This window comes from Magnolia sinica, chromosome 10 (assembly GCF_029962835.1).
Source record: "Magnolia sinica isolate HGM2019 chromosome 10, MsV1, whole genome shotgun sequence".
Lineage (NCBI taxonomy): Eukaryota > Viridiplantae > Streptophyta > Magnoliopsida > Magnoliales > Magnoliaceae > Magnolia > Magnolia sinica.
The window spans coordinates 2,125,444-2,148,208 of record NC_080582.1 but is presented as its reverse complement, the minus strand read 5'-3'; the positions used below and the strand labels follow the sequence as shown (position 1 = coordinate 2,148,208).

Below are 22,765 nucleotides of genomic sequence, written 5' to 3'. Positions count from 1 at the left end.
AAGAAGACACAAGAAAATGCATGTGAATGACCAGATGTGTGGTATCTTGATATGGTGTAAGCAACCACATGAGTGGTAACAAAGAATTGTTCGTGGAACTCACAGAAGGAGTTCGTGGCAACGTGAGTTTTGGCGACTCATCAAAGGTACCCGTGATAGGTAAAGGAAAAGTTAAACTCTATTAAAAGAATGGTATGCCAAATTACATCTCTAATGTGTATTATGTACCAAACATGAAAAATAACATCCTCAGTATCGGCCAACTCCTTGAGAAGGGATATGTCGTACACATGGAAAACTCTTCTCTTTCCATAAGAGATATGCATGGACGTTTAATTGTGAAAGTCCAAATGGTGAAGAATCGTATGTTTCCTCTTCATATAAACATAATGCTTGAGAAATGTTTTTATGGAAAAGCAAATAATGATTCTTGGTTGTGGCATCTTTGCTTTGGTCATCTAAATTTCAATAGCCTGAAACTTCTGTCCTCATCAAGCATAGTGCATAACTAGCCTGCTATTGAAGCTCTAGAACCTGTGTGTGAGGCATGCATATTTGAAAAACAGTAAAAGAACTCATTTCCGAATGGAGTATCCTGAAGAGCAAGAGAATCGTTGCAACTGGTTCACACTGACATCCGTGGACCAATGAAGCTAATCTCTCTTGGAGGTAATAAATACTTTATTACTTTCATTGATGATTTCAGTAGAAATTTGTGGGTGTATGTAATCAAAGAGAAGTCTGTTGCTTTTACTGTTTTAAAAAATTTTAAAGCCCTTGTTGAAAAAGAAAGTGGTCTTAAAATCAAAACCCTTAGATCTGACAGAGGTGGGGAGTACACCTTAAATGTTTTTCGAGAATATTGCAAGGAACATGGCATTAAGCAACAACACACTGTAGCTTACACACCACAATAGAGTAGAATTGTGGAATGAAAAAACCGCATCATCCTCGACATGACGAGGACTATGCTGAAGGAGAAAAGTCTGCCAAAGAATTTCTGGGTAGAGGCAGTTGTATGTACCGCCTATCTGCTTAATAGGTGTCCGACTAAGAGTGTCAGGTTCATGACATCACAAGAAGCAGGGAGTGGATACAAGCCGAGCGTGGCACACCTTAAAATCTTTGAGTGTGTCGCCTATGCTCAAGTTCTATAAGCGAGAAGGAAAAAGCTTGATGATCGTGGCGAGAAGTGCATCTTCATCAGCTACAATGAAGAATCGAAGGCGTACAAGCTCTACAACCTACTAACTAATAAAGTAGTGGTAAGTAGATATGTGGTCTTTAGTGAGGAAGAAGCTTGGAAATGGAACGATGAAGAATCGACCAAAGATATTCAAGTCGAAACAGAAGAACATGAAGAAAGGCATGACCGTCAAGAGAAAACGCCCGCAACACCTTTTTCGGCCGCATCATTAGTACACAGAAGTCCAGGAGTACATTCCATCACTCTTGTAAGTACTTCATCAAGTCAAAATTCGATCAACTCGTCCTCACCCATGACACCTATAAAAATGAGAAGCTTAAGCGACATCTATGAACTAACTAAAGAGATCAATATTTTCTGCCTGTATGCAGATCACGAGCCTCTGATATTTCAAGAGGCCATAAAAGAAGAATGTTGGAGAATCACTATGAAAGAAGAAATTCATGCCATTGAGAAAAATAACACATGGGAGTTGACTACGGTTCATAATGGTCAGAAAACTATTGGCGTCAAATGGGTGTACAAGATTAAGCGAAAATGATGATGGTAAAATCGATCGCTACAAGGCAATGCTCGTAGTAAAGGGCTACAAACAGAAGTACGGGGTAGACTATGAAGAAGTCTTCGCTTCTGTTACTCGCCTTGACACTCTGAGGATGATTATCTCCCTTGCAGCCCATCACAATTGGATAATCAACCAACTGGATGTGAAATCTACATTCATAAATGGAATTCTAGAAGAAAATGTCTATGTTGACTAACCCGAAGGCTTTGTTATGCAAGGGGAGGAACACGAGGTGTATTGATTGAAGAAAGCCCTTTATGGGTTGAAGCAAGCTCCACGTGCTTGGAATGCACGCATCAACAACTATCTTCAAGAGAACGGTTTCGCCCAATATCCATATGAGCATACAGTTTACATCAAGAAGAATGCTTATGGCGATATGCTTATAGCGTGCCTATATGTTGATGATTTGCTGTTTAAAGAAAACAATCGATCGATGTTTGATGAATTCAAGAAGGCCATATTTAAGGAGTTCGAGATGATCGACAGAGGTCTGATGTCCTTTTTTCTGAGCATTGAAGTGAAGCAACAACATGGTGGCATCTATATATCTTAGAAAAAGTATGTCAAGGAATTACGTGAAAAGTTCAAGATGGCCAATTGCAATGTCGTAAACACGCATGTAGTAACAGGCTTAAAACTGACAAAGGACGAAGAAGGGAGAAGCGTTGACTCGACTATGTTCAAAAGTCTGATTGGAAGCCTAAGGTACCTCACAATCACAAGGCTAGATATCGTCTACAGTGTTGGGCTTCTAAGTAGGTACATGGAAGCACCAAAAGAATCACATTGGCTAGCCGCAAAAAGAATCCTCAGGTACGTCAAAGGAACAATGGAATTCGATCTTTTCTATCCATACGATGATGAAGCAATGCTTCATGGATACTTAGATAGTGATTGGGGAGGTGACTAAGATGGAAGAAAGAGCACCACTTGCTATGTATTCTATCTCGGAACGACTGCTTTCACATGGAATTCGAAGAAGCAGTGTGGTTGCCCTGTCCACATTTGAAGCAGAGTACGTGGCAGCATCGTCCACCATCTGTGAGGGAATTTGGTTGAGAAACCTATTAAAGGAGCTGAAGCAGATCAAAGTCTAAAGGCTATATCATAAGAAACAATGGTCACTAAACAACCACCCTTAAAAACTTCTTTGGATACACTGTAATGTTTATTTTCCATCCTTAGATTAAGTCACACGGATTTGGACAAAAGGAATATAAATGTATCAGCTTGATCCCAAACTTTTGTAGTCCCCAATAAATTTTAAATTATGGACAATCAATCATTAATATTTTTTATTGTGTGGTCCATCTAAGATTTGGATATATCTAATTTTTTGATTCACTATATAAAATGATCCTGAAAAAATGAATGAACCGAGTGGATAAAATACATACACTACGGTACGGCCGAAGATCTGATTCAGTTCCACTTACATTGGGTGCTCACGCTACACTGCGGTAAAAAAAATAAAATAAAATAAAGACCTGACAAAGAGGTAAGGCATCCAAGGGCCGTCTTCTCGCCTATTCGTCCGTGGTTGAGAAAACGCGTTATCAGATCCGCAACGCATTGCCTTTTCACCGAGTTGGTGTGGAAGCACTTCGGTCCAAAACTTTTGGAAGCCGTTTAGGTGTTACCCAATCCGTGGGGCCCACCTTGATGAACTCGTTTTATATTATGTATCTATTCACGCGGCTATACGAAAATTATGCAAATCCAAATATCGGGTGGATTATATCATTGGAAAAAAAAAACAGTACACACACTCCATGTTAGTCACCCCCATGGGAATTAAATGTATACCATTGAAAGCTTCGTCGGGACTATAGAAATTTTCAATCCAGCTGATATTTGTATTGTCCCTTCATCCATTTCTCTGTTACCGAATGAACAAGCATGAGAACATAGCTGTGGACCCTGTGAAGGTCTCAACGGTAGATGGCATGAGAACATAGCTGTGGACCCTGGGAAGGTCTCAACGGTAGATGGATGGCATGAGAACATAGCTGTGGACCCTGGGATGGCATGAGAATATATCTGTGGAACACACCCATGTCAGTACACACACTCCATGCCCACTTGAACTATGGATATGCTTCAATTTTAGGGTCATGATCTAAAATAAGTTGATAAAACGGATGGATATGGCGTGGATAATACACGTACATCACGCGTGGACTTCGAGAGATTTACTCACAATGCCAAAGTAAAGTACGTAGGTTGGCAATCCGCTCTCGAAAGTCAGGCAAATTCTAGCCCTTGATCCGTCGGTATTAATCTCCAATCAACAGCAATAAATTCATGCTCTCGCATCTACGATCATTGATGACATTGGGGAATTAAGCCAATATCTTTTACTCTCTAAAATTTCACATGTGCGTTACTGTGGAGGATCATCGTCAGTAAAGTCTACAAGACGAACGGTGACTATTTCGTTGCCTGACCAGGCCAGTTGGCCTCTATAAATAGAGAGACATTCAACATAGAAGTAAAGAGAAACAAAGCTTTGAACTGAATTTCTTTCTTGCGAGAAAAAAAAAAGTGAGGAAAGATGGTCGCTGTTGAGGCTGTTGTTTCGCAACTTCTCAAAAAACTCGCTGATCCCCTCATTTCCTTATATGATGTTGACGACAAAGTCGAATTGCTCGTCATACAATTTAGGGTTATGCAATGCTTCTTGAAAGACGCAGACGCCAGACAAGAAAGAAATGAAGGTGTGAAGAACTGGGTGCTGAACGTGAGAGATGCTGCATACGAAGCTGAAGACGTCATCGACAACTTTATCTACAAGGTAGCACGCTTGAAGCGAACAGGATTTATGGGCTGCATTACAAGGTACGCTTGCATCTTCTGTGAGTTGATAGCTCGCTATAAGTTGAGCTCGGATATCGAACGGATAAACAATAAGTTCCGTGTTATCTCCGAAAGTAGGTCGGCTTTAAGAATTAAAGATATAAGCCAGGAAGCTGCAGGGACAAGCTCCGCCGGTCCCAGCCTCCAAGAATGGAGGCTCACTTCTCCTCTTTCTCAAGAACCAGATTTTGTTGGTTTTGAGAATGATTTGGAGATATTGGTGGACCGACTGACCAACGGGGAGTTGCGCCGTCGTGTTGTTTCTGTAGTTGGAATGGGTGGTCTCGGTAAGACCACTCTTACCAAGAAAGTTTATAACGACAGTCGTGTTAAAGCACATTTTCAATCTTTTGCATGGATCTCTGTATCGCAAGAGTTTGGTCTGAGAGATCTTCTTTTGGACTTCATAAATTGCTATATGGAGCTCTCAAAGGAGGAGCTTAAGAGAGTAAAAAAAATGAATGTCTCACAGCTGAGGAATAAAATTTCAGAGTATTTGGAAGGGAAGAAATACCTGATGGTGGTAGATGATATATGGTCAAACGAAGCTTGGGATGCTCTCAAGGATGCTTTCCCAGATGTGAGCAATGGAAGTAGGATCATGCTCACCACGCGCAACAAAGACACAGCTTTGCATGCAGATGCAGCCAGCCGGCCCCATCACCTGCGATTTCTAAACAATGAAGAGAGCTGGAAACTGTTCTGCAAGAAAGTATTCCTAGGGGGAGATGGCAGTTGCCCTCAGCAATTTGAGACTTTGGGAAGGGAGATTGTGGAAAATTGCTATGGTCTACCTCTTGCGATCATAGTCATTGGGGGCCTCTTATCAAGAAAAGAACCATGGGAATGGGAGAATGTTCCCAAGAGCATTCACTGGCAACTAAGCACAGAAAAACATCCAGTCTATGAAATATTATCTTTGAGTTATAAAGATCTGCCTTATTACTTAAAATCGTGTTTTCTATACCTAGGCAGTTTTCCAGAGGACTATGAATTCCAAACCAAGGATTTGATTCGGCTGTGGACTGCAGAAGGGTTGCTTGAAGAGAGAGGGGAAGAAACATTCGAAGAGGTTGGAGAAGATTATCTGCAGGAGTTGGTTCGTAGAAGTTTGGTTCAAGTCACGAGCAGACGTTCAAGTGGGCGTATTAAAAGTTGTCGCGTCCATGATCTGTTGCGGGATCTCTCCATTGCAAAAGCTAGGGAAGGTAAATTTCTCGAAGTTCACCGTGGGAATGTGAATAATCGTCCTGCTTCTGGTGCTCGTCGACTTGCAATTCACAATAACGACTTAAGTGAGTACACATCCTTCAGCTGTTTCACTTCACACCTTCGCTCTGTGTTGATCTACACCCAAAGCTATACATGGCTTCAAAGGGAACAAGAGAAGTTTCTGTACGGAGGCTTTAAATTGCTTAGGGTGCTCCATCTACACGGTGCAATCATTAAAAAGTTAGAGAGTCAAATAGGTAAACTAATCCATTTGAGATACCTCAGCTGTAGGTGCGATTTTTTAGAAAGCTTACCATCGTCCATAGGAAAACTTCCCAATTTACAAACTCTATCGCTGACTTCTTTTAATTATGAAATCACATTACCCAGTAAATTCCTGGAGATGCAACAGTTAAGACATCTTCAAGTGGGAAGTGTGGGTGACTCGATTTATTTGGGATGGGGGGGAAGGTGGGGAGTGATAGAAGGGCATACAAGGCTTAAACAGATAAGTAACCTCCAGACGCTAAAATGCGTTTTGGCTGGCAAATGGATGCATGGTTGCTTGGGAAAGCTCACCAATCTTAGAAAATGGTGAAGGAACGTATGATGAGGTATTGTATGAATCGATTATCAAAATGGACTGCCTCCAGTCTCTGTTGGTAGTGACGAGATGCCCATTCCCAATGTCGGTGCCTTTTACACATCTTTGCAAATTAAAGAAGTTGCGTTTGGAAGGAACGTTAGAGAAGTTACCCGAGTCTCGTGAATTCTCAACATATCTCAGCAAGCTCACCTTGGCACTATCCTTTTTAGATCAAGATCCAATGGCTACGTTGGAGAAGTTGGAAAACCTTCGCATTCTCAGATTGTTTGGTAATGCATATTGGGGAAAGGAAATGGCTTGTACTGCAAAAGGGTTTCCTCGACTGGAATTCTTACATCTTGAAGAATTAGGTCAGTTAGAGGAGTGGAAAGTGGCGAAAGGAGCTTTGCCTAGTCTTTTACGTTTAAGGATCTTCAACTGCCAGTTTTTGAAGATGCTTCCGGAAGGACTGCAACACGTCACTACCCTCCAGAAACTGCAGTTGCAGGTAATGCCTGTCGAATTCAACAAAAGGCTTCGAAAGGGCAAAGGAGAGGATTGGCATAAGATTCGGCACATACCCTCCATCAACATCAATGAATGGTAATAAGGTGACATTCTAGTTATATTGTTTAAGTAATTTGTTCCTTTAAATGCTTTAAAGTCTTGCTATGAAAATCTACTGCTAGCTTCTTTCCTTTTATTGCTTGCATCCATACATCTTAGGGCCTGTTTGGGAGCGTGGATTTCATCCCCAATGCATTATGGCCCATTTCTGCTCATGAGTTGTTTTAGCATAAATAGGAGCATATCATTTTGAAGTTTTAATGATAGATTTTGTGATATATAAACTCTTGCTTTTATAGGAGAAGCTACAATATAATTAGAGATTGTTTGATACATAATTTCTTGCTTTTATAGGAGTACTTGGCGCGAGCGAAGCAATTGGACGTCACTCGGAGAACGGTTTGAATGACAATTTATTTCCCTTTTATGGTTTCTCTGATGGGTTCCTCATGAATGAATGGTGAGAGATATTTGGATGATGTTTTCAAACTATAGCATGACATTGTCATGCACTTTGTTGGTTTTTCTTTCTTTCTTTTTTTTCTTTCTTTTTTTTTTGGATGTGGTTTGATTTAGCTATTAATCTTCGGTACTTCAATATAATAAGGTTTCTGTAATGCTTGAGATGTATTACTTCATCTATATTTGGATGTAATATGCTTATTCAAAGTGGAAGAGTTATTTAGAGTGTAAGCTTGGGAGGAGGCCCACAATGCCTCATCGCAGAGTTGACATGTGTGCATGATCAAAGCTGCTTATTAGGTGCAGGCCACAATCTAGCTTCCCCTGCACAAAATTCAGGTCAGTCTAACTCTTATCATCTGATAGGCCATACATATAGATTAAATGTAACCTGTCCATTATTTTAGCATACGTTTGGCGAACTTGGTTTGTGACCAACCTGATTCTTGGACCTAGGCATGAGTTCTGAGTGAGGTTTGCTAAGCCCACATGTGGGCGGAGCCTTGCACAACATGCAAATTAACATATATGTGCTAATATAGCATAACATGCGAGAACAGATTTTTCCATTTAAGTGGACCCGCTTGTTTAAAACTTTTGGCTTCAAAGTGAAGCTGTTTCACACCACAGGTGGACCTGTTTTCAAACCAAATGGATGTCCAGAAAAATATCTATTACCTGATTGTGCCCCCATTGATGAGCAGAAACCTGTTTTACACAAGAAGATCTAATCAGTATTGTCGTCCTAGCGGAAAGCTTGGCTAAACATTTTTTGATTTTTTGTAAACAGGTTCAACTGAGGCATGAAACAACTTGACTTTTAGGCCAAAAGTTCTAAACAGTGTTGCCCACTTGATGGAAGGCTCTTATCTCTTACCCGTATTCTAATTTGGCAATTTGGCACATGTGGATGGGCAGGCCTCCACATGTGAGTGGGAGTAGCAAACCTCTGTCTTAGATCTACTTCAATCATATGGCATAATTTGTTTTGGTCCTTGTATTGGCATTGGCTTTACAATATAGAAAACTTATCAAGGAGCGAATACATTTAAATTTGTTTGAAGTTGGTCCATCCTTTGAAGCCAATATTGGATGAAAATATTAATTTCATATCCCGAGCTTAAGATTTGGTTCATGTTAGTAATATTTCAACCACATTTAAACGCAAGTTCCCTATCGTCCAATACTCATGCCATTTTTTTCATAGATAATTTTTGTATTTTTTTCCTAATTATCTTTTGTAGGACATTGATCGACAGATTAGGAGCTTTAATTTCGAAGATGTTTCGAGCATCATCCATCTGTGGTAGAGCCTATCAAATACAAGTCTAGATCTCCCAACTACAGCCCCACTTACACGGATTGCTCGCAGAAGGACACTTCAGCCAAACAGATAGGAACTTATATTCCTATTTTATCCATAACTAGTTTTAAAGTAGATACTAACTGATTTTTTAGTTTTTAAGCAAACAAATTCTAGCATGTAACTTAATTTTTTTTCCCTTGCAGGAGAGACTGTGATGACCCACACTTGCGACGTGATGAGATGGATGTGGAGAATGGTGGCACAGGAGTCTATTTTCCTTAAATGATTTCTTTTTTCACTTCCTTTTACCATAAATGGCGGTAAGATGCTTTGATGACAAGGTTTTCAAATTGCAGCATGAGAACATCTATAGCTTTTGCTACCTATCATTCAACATGCTACGATGTGCTATTATTGATTATTATACGTACTGTATTTCAATTTACACACAATTAAAATGACATTTGATTTATGTTGTTCCCTCATTGACGGCTTTTGAGTCTCAGGGGTTGTCTGATACCCTATTCTATTGTTGTGTTTTGGTTAGGTGGTATGCCCAGCTTGTTTCTGCAGGAGATATTTGTGTGCTTGAGTCCTTGACTCATCTATTCCAACCTTTGGCATTGATCCTGAGGCAAGTCTCTCTCCCTTATAGCTAAGTATAATGTAGTTGTATTCTAAGGATAGCTTGCCAAAGTGTCAAATTGAGGATCCAGTAATATCTTTTTGAAAGAGGCTCCTTAGTCTTGTATAGAGTTTTTATAAAGGGTTGGGTTGTTTCCCCTCCCCTGCTGGTTATAAATTTTGGCCTCATGAATAAAATTCAGATGGTGTGCTCCCACCTTTTTCAAAAAAAAAAAAAAAAAACACAAAGAAAAAAAGGAATTTTGGAGCATATTCCATCCAAGGGAGGGCCTATCTGACCAATAGTTTGGATCTTCCAACAGCAGCCCCATTTGTACAGATTGTGGCACGTGGACACTTACTCCCTCCTGTTTTATTAAGTATAGGCTTCAAATGAGTTTACAGATTTAAGCTAGCAAATTCTAGTATGTAATTATCAAGTTTTTTAATTGTGGGTTGATTTCCAGGTTCTTTCTTTCACATGATAGACCGTGACGACATACAGATGTGAAGCAACTGGACCAATAAGGAGAATGGTGGCATGGGAATTTACCTTTCGATGGTTTCTTTCCTTGTTTCCTTCTGTAATGAAGGGTGGCTCGAGATGTGGTCTGGTCTGGTGATCGTGGGAAGAATTAAGTATGATAAATAACCATAAAGCTTCAAAGGCCTTTCCCTAGCATCTCTATGTGGCACATGGAGTGAGATTTTGTAGTCCATTCCAATTTCTCATGGAGATAATCCTAGACGCCCAATCAAGAGGCTGGCATCAAATTGATGGTGATTGGTGCATGAGGATTTGGATGACACTGCAAATTGTAGCATGAGGATGTATGAATGTATGTTTTCCTAACAATCTTTTGATGTGTTACCCTGTGCCATTTTGGGAGATACATTCAATAGCTTTCACGAGGGTTGTGTAATGTTTGATTTGTAATATAGAATGCATATTTTCATGTAATACTCCTATTGAGAGATGAAATGGAAGCAAATTTTTTTTTAGAGACCACTCTTTCCTTTATGTATTATACAGTGCGTGATAGAGAGTTTCTAGAGTGCGCTTTGGTTTTCAGTTTGGACAAGTTGAGCCCAGTTCCACCATTGATTTCAAATGCACCATTCTCCCATATAGAAATAACCTAGCAGGTGTAACTTTGGCCTTGGTTAAATGTGGACTGCTACCACATTTTCTTTCATAACTGCCTATCTGGTTGCCACTAATTGCACAAGGAAGTTCACATCTGGAAGACTATTTAATAGTTGGTGCATTGCATGGACCTTCTAGACTATGGCCCATCAAATCAACAGTTTGAATCATGTAAATAGAGGACGAACTTGCACAAGCTGAAAAACCCTTGTGCTTCGTTGAAATTCTCTGTTCCAAGTTTTACGCTACCACTTCTGTTTAGGTACCATATATAATGCTCAATCAAAAGAAACAGGAGTTCTTGTGATTGGCCCCGCAATGTTTCAGGTAAGGCCCACCGGTCAGATGGTCAGGATTGCCTGACCACTGATTTTTAAGTAATGTGCATCTAGGTTACTTGTACATGTGTGTGTGGAAATAATTATATGATACACTTCAGAAAGTGTCTCTGCTTAGGAGAGACTGCGGCCTAGTAGAATAAGAATTTGAAACAATTCAGAAGTATCACTAATGGCGAATCAATTTTCAGCACAAATAGGTAATTACCATTATGTAACATCTCAAAATTTTGCGGCCAGAGCTTATACTCATGCCCGAGAAAGCCGGGTGTTAATGATGTTAAAGTTGGATGCTTTAGAGATTGCATCTTATAATTGTTATAGATCTAATCCAGATACATTCAAGAATGTAACATTCACAAGAATAAAATTAACTATATTTCTTATTCCAAAATCAAGTAAATCGTCAAATGCTCTCACAATGGGAGCTTATTACAAGTTCTGAGTTGCGTAGCGGAATTATAAAGAAAATAAATTGTAAACTAATTTTCCTAGCCTATTCAGTAAATTCTTCTGTCAAGGTTTAGTCTTCCGGAAAATCAACCTGTACATCACTTACAACATCTGTACGGTTGAGAGAGGGTCAACGCCCTACTCATAGTGATGGTTGTCCTTTAAGATTAACAGTAATTCAAGAAATTCATAAAACAATATAATGTTTCTGATACGTCTCGTACTCCACAACTACAGGAGGTATCAATGCACAATCAATCCATATGAGATGCATGCCTAGTAAAGTATATGCGGTTTATCACACTTAGCGATCGCCACAATGTGGAATATGATTAGAGTTATCCGGCTTGCCTCGCATCCCATACTACGAAGATTCGCCAGCGTGTCTCATGTTTAACATGGATTTATGCGATTATCCCAAGACAGACACAATACATGACCAAGTGAATTACGCAACCTCGTTTGGAGCGACTAATTGTGACAACCAATCTCCAAAAGAAAAGAATTGATGTATCACGTATATATAACGATTTACAGATACCAACTGGTGCACCATCACCCATGAAACATGGAATTACATGTCGTCCCAGGGCCACTACCGAAAATGCATTACGTCCACGATATTTATTCCATCACTAGAGGGATTCTCAATATAGTACTTACACCAAGAGAGAAATCCTTGAACTATGGGTGTTTAGGAATATCAAGAGACCTACCTGAGCTTTTAAGGTAAATAAGAGATGAGTGACAATGACTAGCTCAAATAAGAGGCGAGTAACGAAGTTCAACTCAAATAAGAGATAAATGACAAAGGCCAGCTCAAATAAGATTAAAAGCAAGAGCAGGGCTTGTATACATGACCCCACATGAATTCAGGAAGACTCCTTGCAATGGACATCACATTATAATCCCAAAAGAGCCAATAATTGTTAATGACAATTTAAACGAAAACAGAGAGAAAATCATGGTAATCTGAGAATAGGTAAAAGGCATGAAAAATGACACGTAAAAAGACGAGATAAAATGCATCAACTCAATTAAAGTAAGCTTAAAGGAATAAACCTTCACATAAATTCTAAAAGGTCAGGGATCATTACTCATAAATCACTATTTTTAAAGGACAAACAATGGATGGTGGTAAAATTAGTTATTTGTAGGAATGATTCAAAGCATGTAAGGGAACCGAATCATTTAAACTATCTTAAATTATCGTAAGCTTAAAGGAAAAACCCTCTCCTTAAACTCAAATCAACCTAATCCCGACTCAAACCTAGCACTCAGCGAGTCAAGTCGGCCTCCTTCCTCTCTTTCTTTCTTTCTCCCTTTCTTTTCTTTTCCCTTTCTTTTCGTTTCCGTTTTCCTTTCTTTCCTTCTCCCCTTGCTAGACGGCTGCAATTCTAGCTAGTAGAGCTTCTCTCCCTACTGCCGCTTGGCTAGTTTCTCTCTCTCTCTCTCTCTCTCTCTCTCTCTCTCTCTCTCTCCCCTTTACTATGATCCCACGACAGTGGGGTGGTGAGCCCTTTTATAGGCTGCCTATCCCCTCTGCGTAACTCAGTTTACGCAGCTAGAGATAAAGGTGTACACGAGTCGAGTCAAGCCGAGCTTTGCCCAGCTCGTGCTCTACTCGGACTGCTCGCGTCTCAGCTCGTGCTTGGCTCGGCCCGGCCTTCGAGCTTGGAACAGTAGCTCATGCTCAGCTTGGCCGAGTTCGAGCCGAGTTTTCGAGTCAAGTTCGAGTCTTTGAGCCTGTTTCGAGTCTTCGAGAAGGTGGTCGCTGGTCGGAACTGGCTAGACTTAATATACATTCAATAGGTCCGTCCAGCCAGTGGTCGCTGATCGGATGGGTTCCGCTACTCGGACAGCTGGAAAAAATTAAGAGAGTGGAGGTCGGAGGATAGGACTCACTTTCGAAAGAAATGCGGCTGGACAGACGCTGGACGAATGAAATGCTGCCGGATAGACGCTGGACGAACGAAATATAGCCAGATGGATGGCCAATTTGGAAGGAGAAATGGGGCGATTTGGGGCGATTCGGGCGAAAGGGAGGGAGAATGGGTAGGGCTTGCTGGTTTGGGCGTACGGGTAAGATTTTTAAAAAAACTTTATATATAACTTAAAGTCGAGTCGAGTCAAGCCGAGTCAAGTCAAGTCGAGCTTAATACCGAGTCGAGTTACGTCCAGCTCGAACTCGACTCAAAATGTTCCAAGCGTCTAAAATATGGCTCGACTCGGTTCGAACAGCGTTTCGATCCAAGTCGAGTCAAGCTTTTTCGAGCCAAGTTGAGCGATAGTTCGCAGCTCTAGCTAAGGAGTTGGTTTAACGTCTTATGTAGCAACCTCTGCGCAACAGGGAGGATACGATCACGGTGTTCTTCCTCTTTCTCACGCGAGATTTCGGCAGTTGGGGTTTCCGCATCATGGCCTTTTAGATGAACGTCCCAGATGTCTCTGGACGGACGCCTTTGGACCCACCGAAGTACCTGGCCCAGTAGCGTTCTGATCGGATGTGCAAATAGAGTTCCGTGAATCCGTTCCCAGCGGGAGAAGCGGCGAAGATCTCCTTCCGTTTCCTATTTCTTTTTTTTTATAGAAATCTTCCCTGTGATCGGACGTGGTTTCCTTTAGTTTTGGAAGGTCTAGATTACTCCACAAAGTCCGTCCAGGGTTCTCTTACGCAACGGAACGAAATCTCATCGCTGCCTCCTTTCCTTCACTTGCAGACGGAAGTCGGAAGAGAATCGGTTGGCCTTGTGTGTTAGATGGATTTTAAAAGGACCAGGTATTGGTCAGTTTTCTTCTCTGATCATGATGGATGGAGTTGATCATCCATCTGATCGTCGAAGTGGGCCATCGCGCCTTCTAGCAGACGCTATTCGTTTACACGTCCGGTGCTATCCGATCTTGGTCTTCTTGTAGTGGTCTTTGGGTTCTACTTAACAATGGAGATCACATGGGTCCCGTAGGATTTTCCATTTGGAGGCTCTGGATGGTTTAGATCGTTTATATAGATGGTGCTCCATGGCCACGACGTTAACAACCGACGACTATCCGTTTCTCCTGCGAACGCGGGAGAGAAATCCTCCCAGTTTTCAAATTTTTGTCGGGTCAAGTTTGACCAGACTCTTTGTTCGGTGCACCACTAGTGCACGTGAGTGGTGTACATGCATTGTAAGTGTGACCCACTGTTATGTTTTCAAACGAATCCACACCGTCCATTTGTTTTTTCTATCATATTTAATGGTTGAGACCAAAATGGAAGCATATCCAAAGATCGAGGGATCCAAAACCAACGTTTAGGGGATGATCTATCCATTGCGTCATTTCTACAATGATGTAAGAGCTAAACTTCAACATGTACGGTTAATTTCGGGTTTATAGTCGTGGTATAAGATTTCACACCAACTAGATTGTGGAAACTATGTGATCTAAAATTCAAAGGCCTTAGTTTAATGGCATTTCCGTAATTATTGTTGATCTAAGTGTTTTGTGAAATCCTATGGTTCCACATGGTTATAGTCATGTTGTAAAGAAATTCTTATAAAAGAACATATATCTAAATCATTATGAATAGGAAGTTATTCGTCATGTCATTCTTGAAAAAGCACTTACATCAAATCACATGATGAATGGTCTTCTCTTGAAATCAATGGTCAAATGGTTGAATCTATTGAATGGAGGTAATTCCCAACACTTAGATTTGTGTCAGGACGAGGATGTAAAGCTAGGATGGTTAGATTGGTATCGTGCACACGTATATATTACGTTGAATCTTATGGTAACGCTCGAGAATTTTCGATGTTCGACTATCGAAAAGTTCGGGGCGTTACACATTCTCATTCAATATGGCTTGAAAGTTTGGATCCACAAAGTCCAAACATCTCCGCTCTTCCATAAGTAATTACAATACTTCCACCAAAAGGAAAATTACAATTTCACATATTGTATTAAAGATTTAGGTTAATCCACTCATAAGGTGACCTCCTACAGAAAGTATTTACATTTTAAATAAATTTGCTAGCTGTGCTAGTTGAACATACATGCCTGGCCTGAGTGGTTTGTTAACCAGCCCGATTTTTGCATAAGGTCGTCTTCATGAGGTGGGACACTTTATACACTGCTCAAATGTTTGATACACCTGCCAGGATGATGTCTACTGCAAGAAAGCATCCCCCAGTGTCAATTTTATGATATAAGAAGCAGAAACAGAGGAACATGATGACATGATTCATGCGAAGAGGCAATCTGTAGCACATATGCCAGCATGGCACTGATCTGGATTGTTCATCAGGTGGGGACTACTATAAACATGCCATATCCCATAAATAAAGGTGGTCCATCCATCAGGTGGGCCACATGTACAAATAAATTTTGACAATTATTTTTCTTCAACATTCCATTTCTCTTATACAGTTCTTGGCCACCTGATGAGTTGACTCGTCTGATTTTTGGGCTAGGTCAGGTTCATGGTGGTTCTCACTTGACAAGTATTCCAGATTTCACTCACATGTGCCACAATAGCATGTGTGATGCGCACCATCCTCTTGAATACAAAATAGCTTGGAAACAGTTTAAAGAGAGCATACACTTCGTCATGACCATGAACAGTAAAAGAAATTCATTTGCTATTAATGCATTCTTATGCCATTCTAAACAATAAAGTTCTGTGCTAATAGATTTGGTTGCCAATTGTCTGATTAGAATCAGGAGTGGGAGTATGGCTTCAAAATGTTTATAAGAAAGATGAACTCCTGTGAAGTGTTTAGGGTGCTTCGACGCTAGACAAGCGGGAGTAGCAACCTTGAGAACCAAAAAAAAGATCGAGGAGTTTGAGAGGCTAGTCACAGCTCTTTTGATAGGTGGTTAGTTACAATTCTGATGCTATCATTTTGGCCTGCTGTTTTGGTTGTTTTTCCATTTAACTATGATATGCAGGATGCTGCTAGGAGTGTCTGCAGGTCTGATGACTAGTCTTTCTTCTGTTACTTCCAGCCCAATCCATGCATGAAGCACAGATTCGCTGGCAGTCATGGTCTGTAGGCTTTCGATCCTGGACCTCACTTGTCCCTGCATTCTTTCTTCTCACCTGCTGAGAGATGATCTTCTCAGTTTGCAGCCCACTGCTCAGTCTATAATACATGTCAGTTCCTTCTCTTTCTTTCTAGCTATGGCTGATGAGGGAAATTCTCTTAGTTTAGCCATCTATGGTAGTCTGGAAATTTTGGGAGAGCTAGCGGGGATCAGAATCACTGACTAGGCTGTATGATGTATAAATGGAGTGGGTTTTGGGATGAGTTATTGTGGCCCTGGTTTTTTATGCTTTTCAACGCTTTCTTCTTTATTTCCAAATGCATATTTTGTGCTGTTGAAAAGGAGTGTGTGCACGCTCACACGTGGGTGCCTGTGCATGTGTGTGTTTGAGAGCAGGTGGTAGGGTCTGTGTGTGTGTGTTTCTGTGTAAAAGATGCAGAAGCTTCAGAGGTGAGTTGAGGGTGTGTTTATGTATTAGTGTGTTGGTGGGCAGGGGAAGGGTATGTGTGAAATTGAGGTGTGCGTGTGTGTGTGTTTTGTGTCTGAATGTAAATCGATGCAGATAGATCATACAATGGTTTCGTCCAACCATACATTGCCCCATTTATGGAGCATCAAAGCTGAGGACCGCTAGCATGGTTAAGGAATTTTCTCAAAGAATCAGCATGAAGATTTCCATATATATATATGGAATGAGATTTCCATTTAAAAATAATCAGAAACCACTTCAGCAAAATTATAGAATTCCTGACAATGTATGGATACTGACAGTAAAAGGAATGAAGAAGTTAGCAACAGTTGCCATATCAAGATTCTAAAGATTGTGAAAGAGAGTAAATTCTTTGATGAATATAAATAGAATTAAAATTCATATGCATATATTAACTTTATGTAACAGGGAAATGAAATTGATGAGAGGAAAGAAGTCTCACTTATGTAGCCTCCAAAGAGAGGAGATGCGAGTGCTAAATTTGATGTCATCACATCTTATTATTTTGGTTTGTTCATGGAAGGTATGTGCTTAATCTTATGCCAATCTTCTCAAAGCCCGGCATTGAATTCTGGATACATGTGTGCTGTATATACACCTCCTGAAAGAAATTGCTTGAGAACAGGTAGAAAAAGGAGCATACACTTTGTTGTGATCATAGAAGTGGTTGTGGCCATGATGTTGGCAATGCCCTTGTCCATGTCAGAGAAGCTGATGATCAGCTAGGTGAAGAGTTACTAGATCAAGAATGCAAACAAAATGGAGAAATTGAGTCACTTCCGTTGTTGAGATCACGCCAAGCTGGTCTTCAATGATGGTTATTAAAACGATGAACTTGACTATCCAATCATGTTCCAGCTGCTCATGATGATTGCCATGTCTGCAACCAAATAATGCAAATAATATCTCAAAATTTTGCATTTCTCAAAATTAACTATGAATTACAAACCTAATTAGAATCACATTTGAACTAGCAAACTAACATTCTTCTTTATTTTTATTGATGAAACAAGATAATTGAAAACAAAGGAAGGTGTGATAGCAAAAGAAATCCAGTGGCTACTACATCCTCATGCCGTATCAAATAAAGAACATTTGTGCAAGCAGAGTCCTTGAAATCCTCTGATTGGCCTACACATTGATGCGACCTGCATAGCTGCATATTTGGATGATCCAAAACATCCTTCTCGTAGGTCCCATTGCGGATGATCATAGTTCAATAATCTAACTGACATTATCTACCTGGCTATTTAACCAAATGCCTTCAAACAGTGGGCTGAAAACAAAAATGATCAAAGGGGGAAAATCCAGGAAAAAAAAAAAAGGCCTAAGATTATCCAATTAATGTGAATTTATACGATGTTCCACTAAAGAAGGGTCATTTAAATGGATGATACAATGGGTTCATCCAACCATCCAGCGACTTGCACCTCATTTATGGAGTGTTGAAACGCAAGAACTCAGCATGTTTGAATACAAAAATGTTATCGGTGGAGGCATTTCCTAGAACAATTAGCACGCAGATTTCCATACAGAAACAATGAAATGCTTTAGCAAAATACTTTTTTTCTTGATAAGTTACAAAAATTTCATATGATTATACTAACTTCATGTACCTATTAACAGCGAAATGAAAATGATAAGGGGAAAGATGTCTCACCAATTTGTGTATGTCAATGGAGGGTATGTGACGAATCTTAGGCCAATCCTCTCCTTCGTCTTTTCGAAGCCTTTCTATGAATTGATCGGGCATGTACCATAACTCCAATTTCTTGAGGGTGCTCACATGTTGCAGGCCTTCAGGAAGCTTCTTCAAATTATTGCACGACTTGATCTCTAATTGTAAAAGCCTTGGCATAGCTCCTTCCTCCACTCTCCACTCCTCTAATTTCTCTAACACTTCAAGATGTAAGGATTCGAGTCAAGGAAACCCTTGTGCAGCACAAGCCATTTCCTTTCCACAATATGAACTTGAAAGAAATCTGAGAATGCAGAGATTTTTCAGCTTCTCCAATGTCACCAGTGGATCTTGCGTAAGATAGGAGAACGTCAGGGTGAGCTTGGTGAGGTTTCTTGGGAATTCACTAGGCTCAGGTAACTTCTCAACTTTCCTTCCAAACGCATCTTACTTAACTTGAGACGATGTGAAAGAGGAGGTACCAACAACCTTTGGATCATGAATTCATTGCCTAGTGCTGCTACCGACAGAGACTGTAGAGACGGGAGGCAGTCCCGATTTGAAATTGATTTATATAATACTTCAGCATCTGCTCTTGTAACTAAACCAATTCCTAATTTTACAAGATTGGTGAGGTTTCCCAAGCAACCCTGCACCCATTCACCAGCCACTACATGTGATAGAGTCTGCAGGTTACTTATCATGTCCAGCCATGGATTGCCTTCTATCTCTCCCCCAACGTGCGATCGATCCGGTATAATTCAACTCATCTATGCCCTTCACTTGAAGATGTCTTAACTGCTGCATCTTCCTGATTGTGTTTGGTACTTTGATATCATGAAAAAGAGATTGTATAAATAGAGTTTGCAGATTGAGAAGATTGCCTATGGATGATGGGAGACTTTTAAAATGAGCGTTGGTGAACCCGAGGTATCTCAAATGGATTAGTTCACCTATTTCTCTTGGTAACTTCTTTATTTTTACACCATGTAGATGTAGCACCCTAAGCAACTTGAAGCCTCTATAGAGAAACTTCTCTTGTTTGCTTTGAAGCTGTGCATGGCTTTGGGTGTAGATCAACACAGAACGAAGGTTTGTAGTGGAACAGTTGAAGAAAATGTACTCACTAGTGGCATTATGGTGAATTGCAAGTCGGCGGGCTCTGGATGCAGGAGCATTTGCATTTCCTCCATAAACTTCGAGAAATTTACCTTCTTTAGCTTCCAATATGGAAAGATCCCGCAAAAGATCATGGATGCGACAACTTTTAATACCCCCACTTGAACTACTTGCGACTTGAACCATACTTCTCTGAATCAACTCCTCTAAACAATCTTCTCTAACCTCCTCCAGTGTTTCTTCCCCTCTGTTGAAGGAGCCCTTCAGCAGCCCACATCCGAATCAATTCCTTGGTGTGGAATTCATAGTCCTCTGGAAAATTGCCCAGAAAAAGAAAACATGGTTTCAAGTTATAGGGCAGATCTTTATAGCTCAAAGATAATATGCCCGAGATTTTGTATTCTCCCTCGACAAACTGCCAGCTGATGCTCTTGCGTACTTTCTCCCACTCTCTTGCTTCTTTTCTTGATAAGAGCCCTCTGACGACTACGATAGCAAGAGGTAGACAATGGCATTTGTCTACAATCTGTCTTCCCAGCTCCTCCAAATCCTGAGGGCAAACACCATCTTGTCCTGAGAATGTTTTCTTGCAAAACAATTCCCAGCTTTCTTCATTGTTTAGAAATCGAAGTTCATAGGGCTGGCTTTGTGCATCTGCATATAAAGCTACATCTTTGTTTCGAGTCGTGAGCATGACCCTACTGCCATTGTTCATATCCGGAAATGCATCCTTCAAAGCATCCCATGCTTCTTTTGTCCATACATCATCTAGTACTATCAGGTATCTCTTCTGTTTCAGATACTCAGAGATCTTGTTCCTCAGCTCATCAACATCCATTTTCTCCACCAATTCCCGCTCTTCTTTAGACAGCACCATTCATCGTTTTGCGACGGTCTGCAAAAGATCTCTTGCAGCATACTCTTGCGATACAGAAATCCATGCATGAGAATCAAAATGCTTATTAATAACATCAGTGTTCTAAAGTTTCTTAGTAAGAGTGGTCTTACCAAGACCACCCATTCCGACTACAGAAACAACAGAACGCCGCCACTCTCCCTCAATCAACCGCGCGAGCAATGCTTCTGAATCCTCCTCAAAACCAACAAAATCTGGTTCTTGAACATTAGGAGAAGTGAGCCTCACTTCATGGAGGCTTCGACCGGCAGAGCTCATCCGTTCCCCCCTGCCTATGTTTCCAACACCATAAGTTGCTCTTCTTCTGGGGATTTCATCGATTTTAAGCTTTATGTGTTTGATCTTTGAAGCAATCTTATGTCGAGCTATCAATTCACCAATGATGAAAACACACCTCTTGATGGAGCTGATGAATCCTCCTCGCTGCCTCAAGGGTTGTATCTTCAAGAGAAAGGTGTCGATTGCATCCTCTGTATCATATGCAATGCCACGCACGTCTCGCACCCAGTTCTTGATTCTTTCACCTCCTTGTTGTTCGGCATCCACATCTTTTAAGAAGGCCTGCATCCAGTCCAGTTCTGTTTCGATCCATTCGACTTGCTCATGCAATCCAATCAAAGAAATAGTTTCTTGAATGAGTTTATCTCCGAGTTTCTCAACAATGAATGAAACAACAGGCTCAGCAACAATTTCCATCTTTCTTCTCTTGTTTATCTCACAAGAAGAATCAGATTAGAGATATCTTCTACAAACAAGGTTGAATGTGTTTGTATTTTTAGGCTTCCAAAGGCATCTTAAACTGCTTTTTACTTTATCTTTTCTTTCTTTTTCTTTTTTCTTTTTCTTTTTCTTTTTCCTCCAAAGAAACTATGCTATTAAGAATTCATTACTGTTCTTACATTCACAAGGGCCTGTTTGGGAGTGTGGCTTTGGTACCCCTGGATTTGAAATCCTCTTATTGTGTTTGCATTCTGGATTCAAAACCCCCTGTAATCCAAAAGTAGCTATGTAGTGTATTTATAGGGTTGAATTTAATTACAAAATCAACTTTAATATCTTTAATTAGTGTAAGTACGTAATGTTTGACATAATGGTTGTAATAAGCCTGTTGAAATATATACTTTGCCTGAAAATGATGAAATTCTAACTCTCGAATGAGCTACAAGCATAAGATCACATCCCAGCGACTAACCAACAAGATTATTAATAGTTGATTTACATGGACAATGTGTGGACGATGCAGATCATTGTATTAAAGTAATTATAGTGATGTTGTTGATAATCTGATTGTTTTGGAATATCAGCAGTTGGACTATATGTCCGATAGATTAATAGCCCATAACACACATGTTACTCTTGAAAGGATTTTTGATGTAATTCAAGCTTTCACCTACTAGGGGATATCAAATCTCCGCAAACAAACCCCAATCCATAGTGGCAAACTACTCCTAAAGAATTTACCAGAAATGATAAGAGCATGTTCAAAAATATTTACATGTGTGGGGCCCACCGTGGTATTACTGGTGGGGAAAGGATTTCGTGTGCTATGAGCCCGCGTATGAAATTTTGGAGTATAAAATGCATTACTTGATTCCCTCAATTTCTTCAATGGTTGGAGATACCAGAGCATGAATTTCTTGATGTTGAAGTAGGGCACTAATGCTGCCAGATGAAAGGCTAGGATTTTTGCGTCTGTGGGCCTACAATATCATGATTCACAGAATCATAGACCCTACTTTTGTAAGATGAAACCCTCATGTTATTCTACTTGATAGACTTTTCACCTGAGCATTGTACAATCCTTCATGGACCCGGGGCGGGGCTCGGGTCCAGGATTTACTTGGTGGAGCCGGGCTTGGAACCGAGTTGCAATAGGTGGATTAGGTGCGACCCTAGACCCAGCCATGTTGCAACCCTGGGCTTGGCCCATGACGTAGGTTCATACATTAATCGTACTTTGAAATCGGGCTACAACCTACCCATGGCTGTCCATCCAGACCCGAGCCCATCATTTGATATGTAGAAAGAAAAGTGACAGCTGATCATGCATGCTAACTCAACATACAGCCCATAATTCCTGCCAACTAGGCAGTTTCATTCATCATGTCGGGGCGCACCATCGAAATCAACAGCCCGAGCCCCGCACGGCCTACTTAATGAGGCCCAAGCCCAACACACACACACACACACACACACACACACACACAA

At 40.6% G+C, this 22,765-nt stretch overlaps 2 protein-coding genes and 1 long non-coding RNA gene across 3 annotated transcripts; 1 reads left to right on the top strand and 2 right to left on the bottom strand.

The window, feature by feature from the left end:
- The first annotated feature begins 4,329 nt into the window (after positions 1 to 4,329).
- On the top strand, positions 4,330 to 9,046 carry LOC131257604 (putative disease resistance protein At1g50180). The gene is made up of 3 exons (XM_058258386.1): positions 4,330 to 5,926; positions 6,582 to 7,032; positions 8,968 to 9,046. The coding sequence occupies exons 1-3, from the start codon at positions 4,330 to 4,332 to the stop codon at positions 9,044 to 9,046; spliced, it is 2,127 nt and encodes a 708-aa protein (XP_058114369.1).
- Positions 9,047 to 15,130: 6,084 nt separating this feature from the next.
- LOC131257739 (uncharacterized) lies at positions 15,131 to 18,845 on the bottom strand. Its single transcript, XR_009177611.1, has 3 exons — positions 18,505 to 18,845; positions 17,287 to 17,724; positions 15,131 to 15,479 (listed from the first exon to the last, which is right to left on the bottom strand). It is a non-coding gene; the product is annotated as an uncharacterized LOC131257739 (long non-coding RNA).
- Positions 18,846 to 19,861: 1,016 nt separating this feature from the next.
- Positions 19,862 to 20,518, bottom strand: LOC131257738 (putative disease resistance RPP13-like protein 3). Its single transcript, XM_058258560.1, has one exon. The coding sequence runs from the start codon at positions 20,516 to 20,518 to the stop codon at positions 19,862 to 19,864; it is 657 nt and encodes a 218-aa protein (XP_058114543.1).
- Positions 20,519 to 22,765: the final 2,247 nt, after the last annotated feature.

Coding starts and splice junctions, on each gene's coding strand:
- LOC131257738 (XM_058258560.1), bottom strand. CDS start 20,518: ATGGTGCTGTCTAAAGAAGAGCGGGAATTGGTGGAGAAAATGGATGTT.
- LOC131257604 (XM_058258386.1), top strand. CDS start 4,330: ATGGTCGCTGTTGAGGCTGTTGTTTCGCAACTTCTCAAAAAACTCGCT. Junction 5,927..6,581: donor AATTCACAATAACGACTTAA/GTGAGTACACAT, acceptor TGCGTTTGGAAG/GAACGTTAGAGAAGTTACCC. Junction 7,033..8,967: donor TCCATCAACATCAATGAATG/GTAATAAGGTGA, acceptor TTTCCCTTGCAG/GAGAGACTGTGATGACCCAC.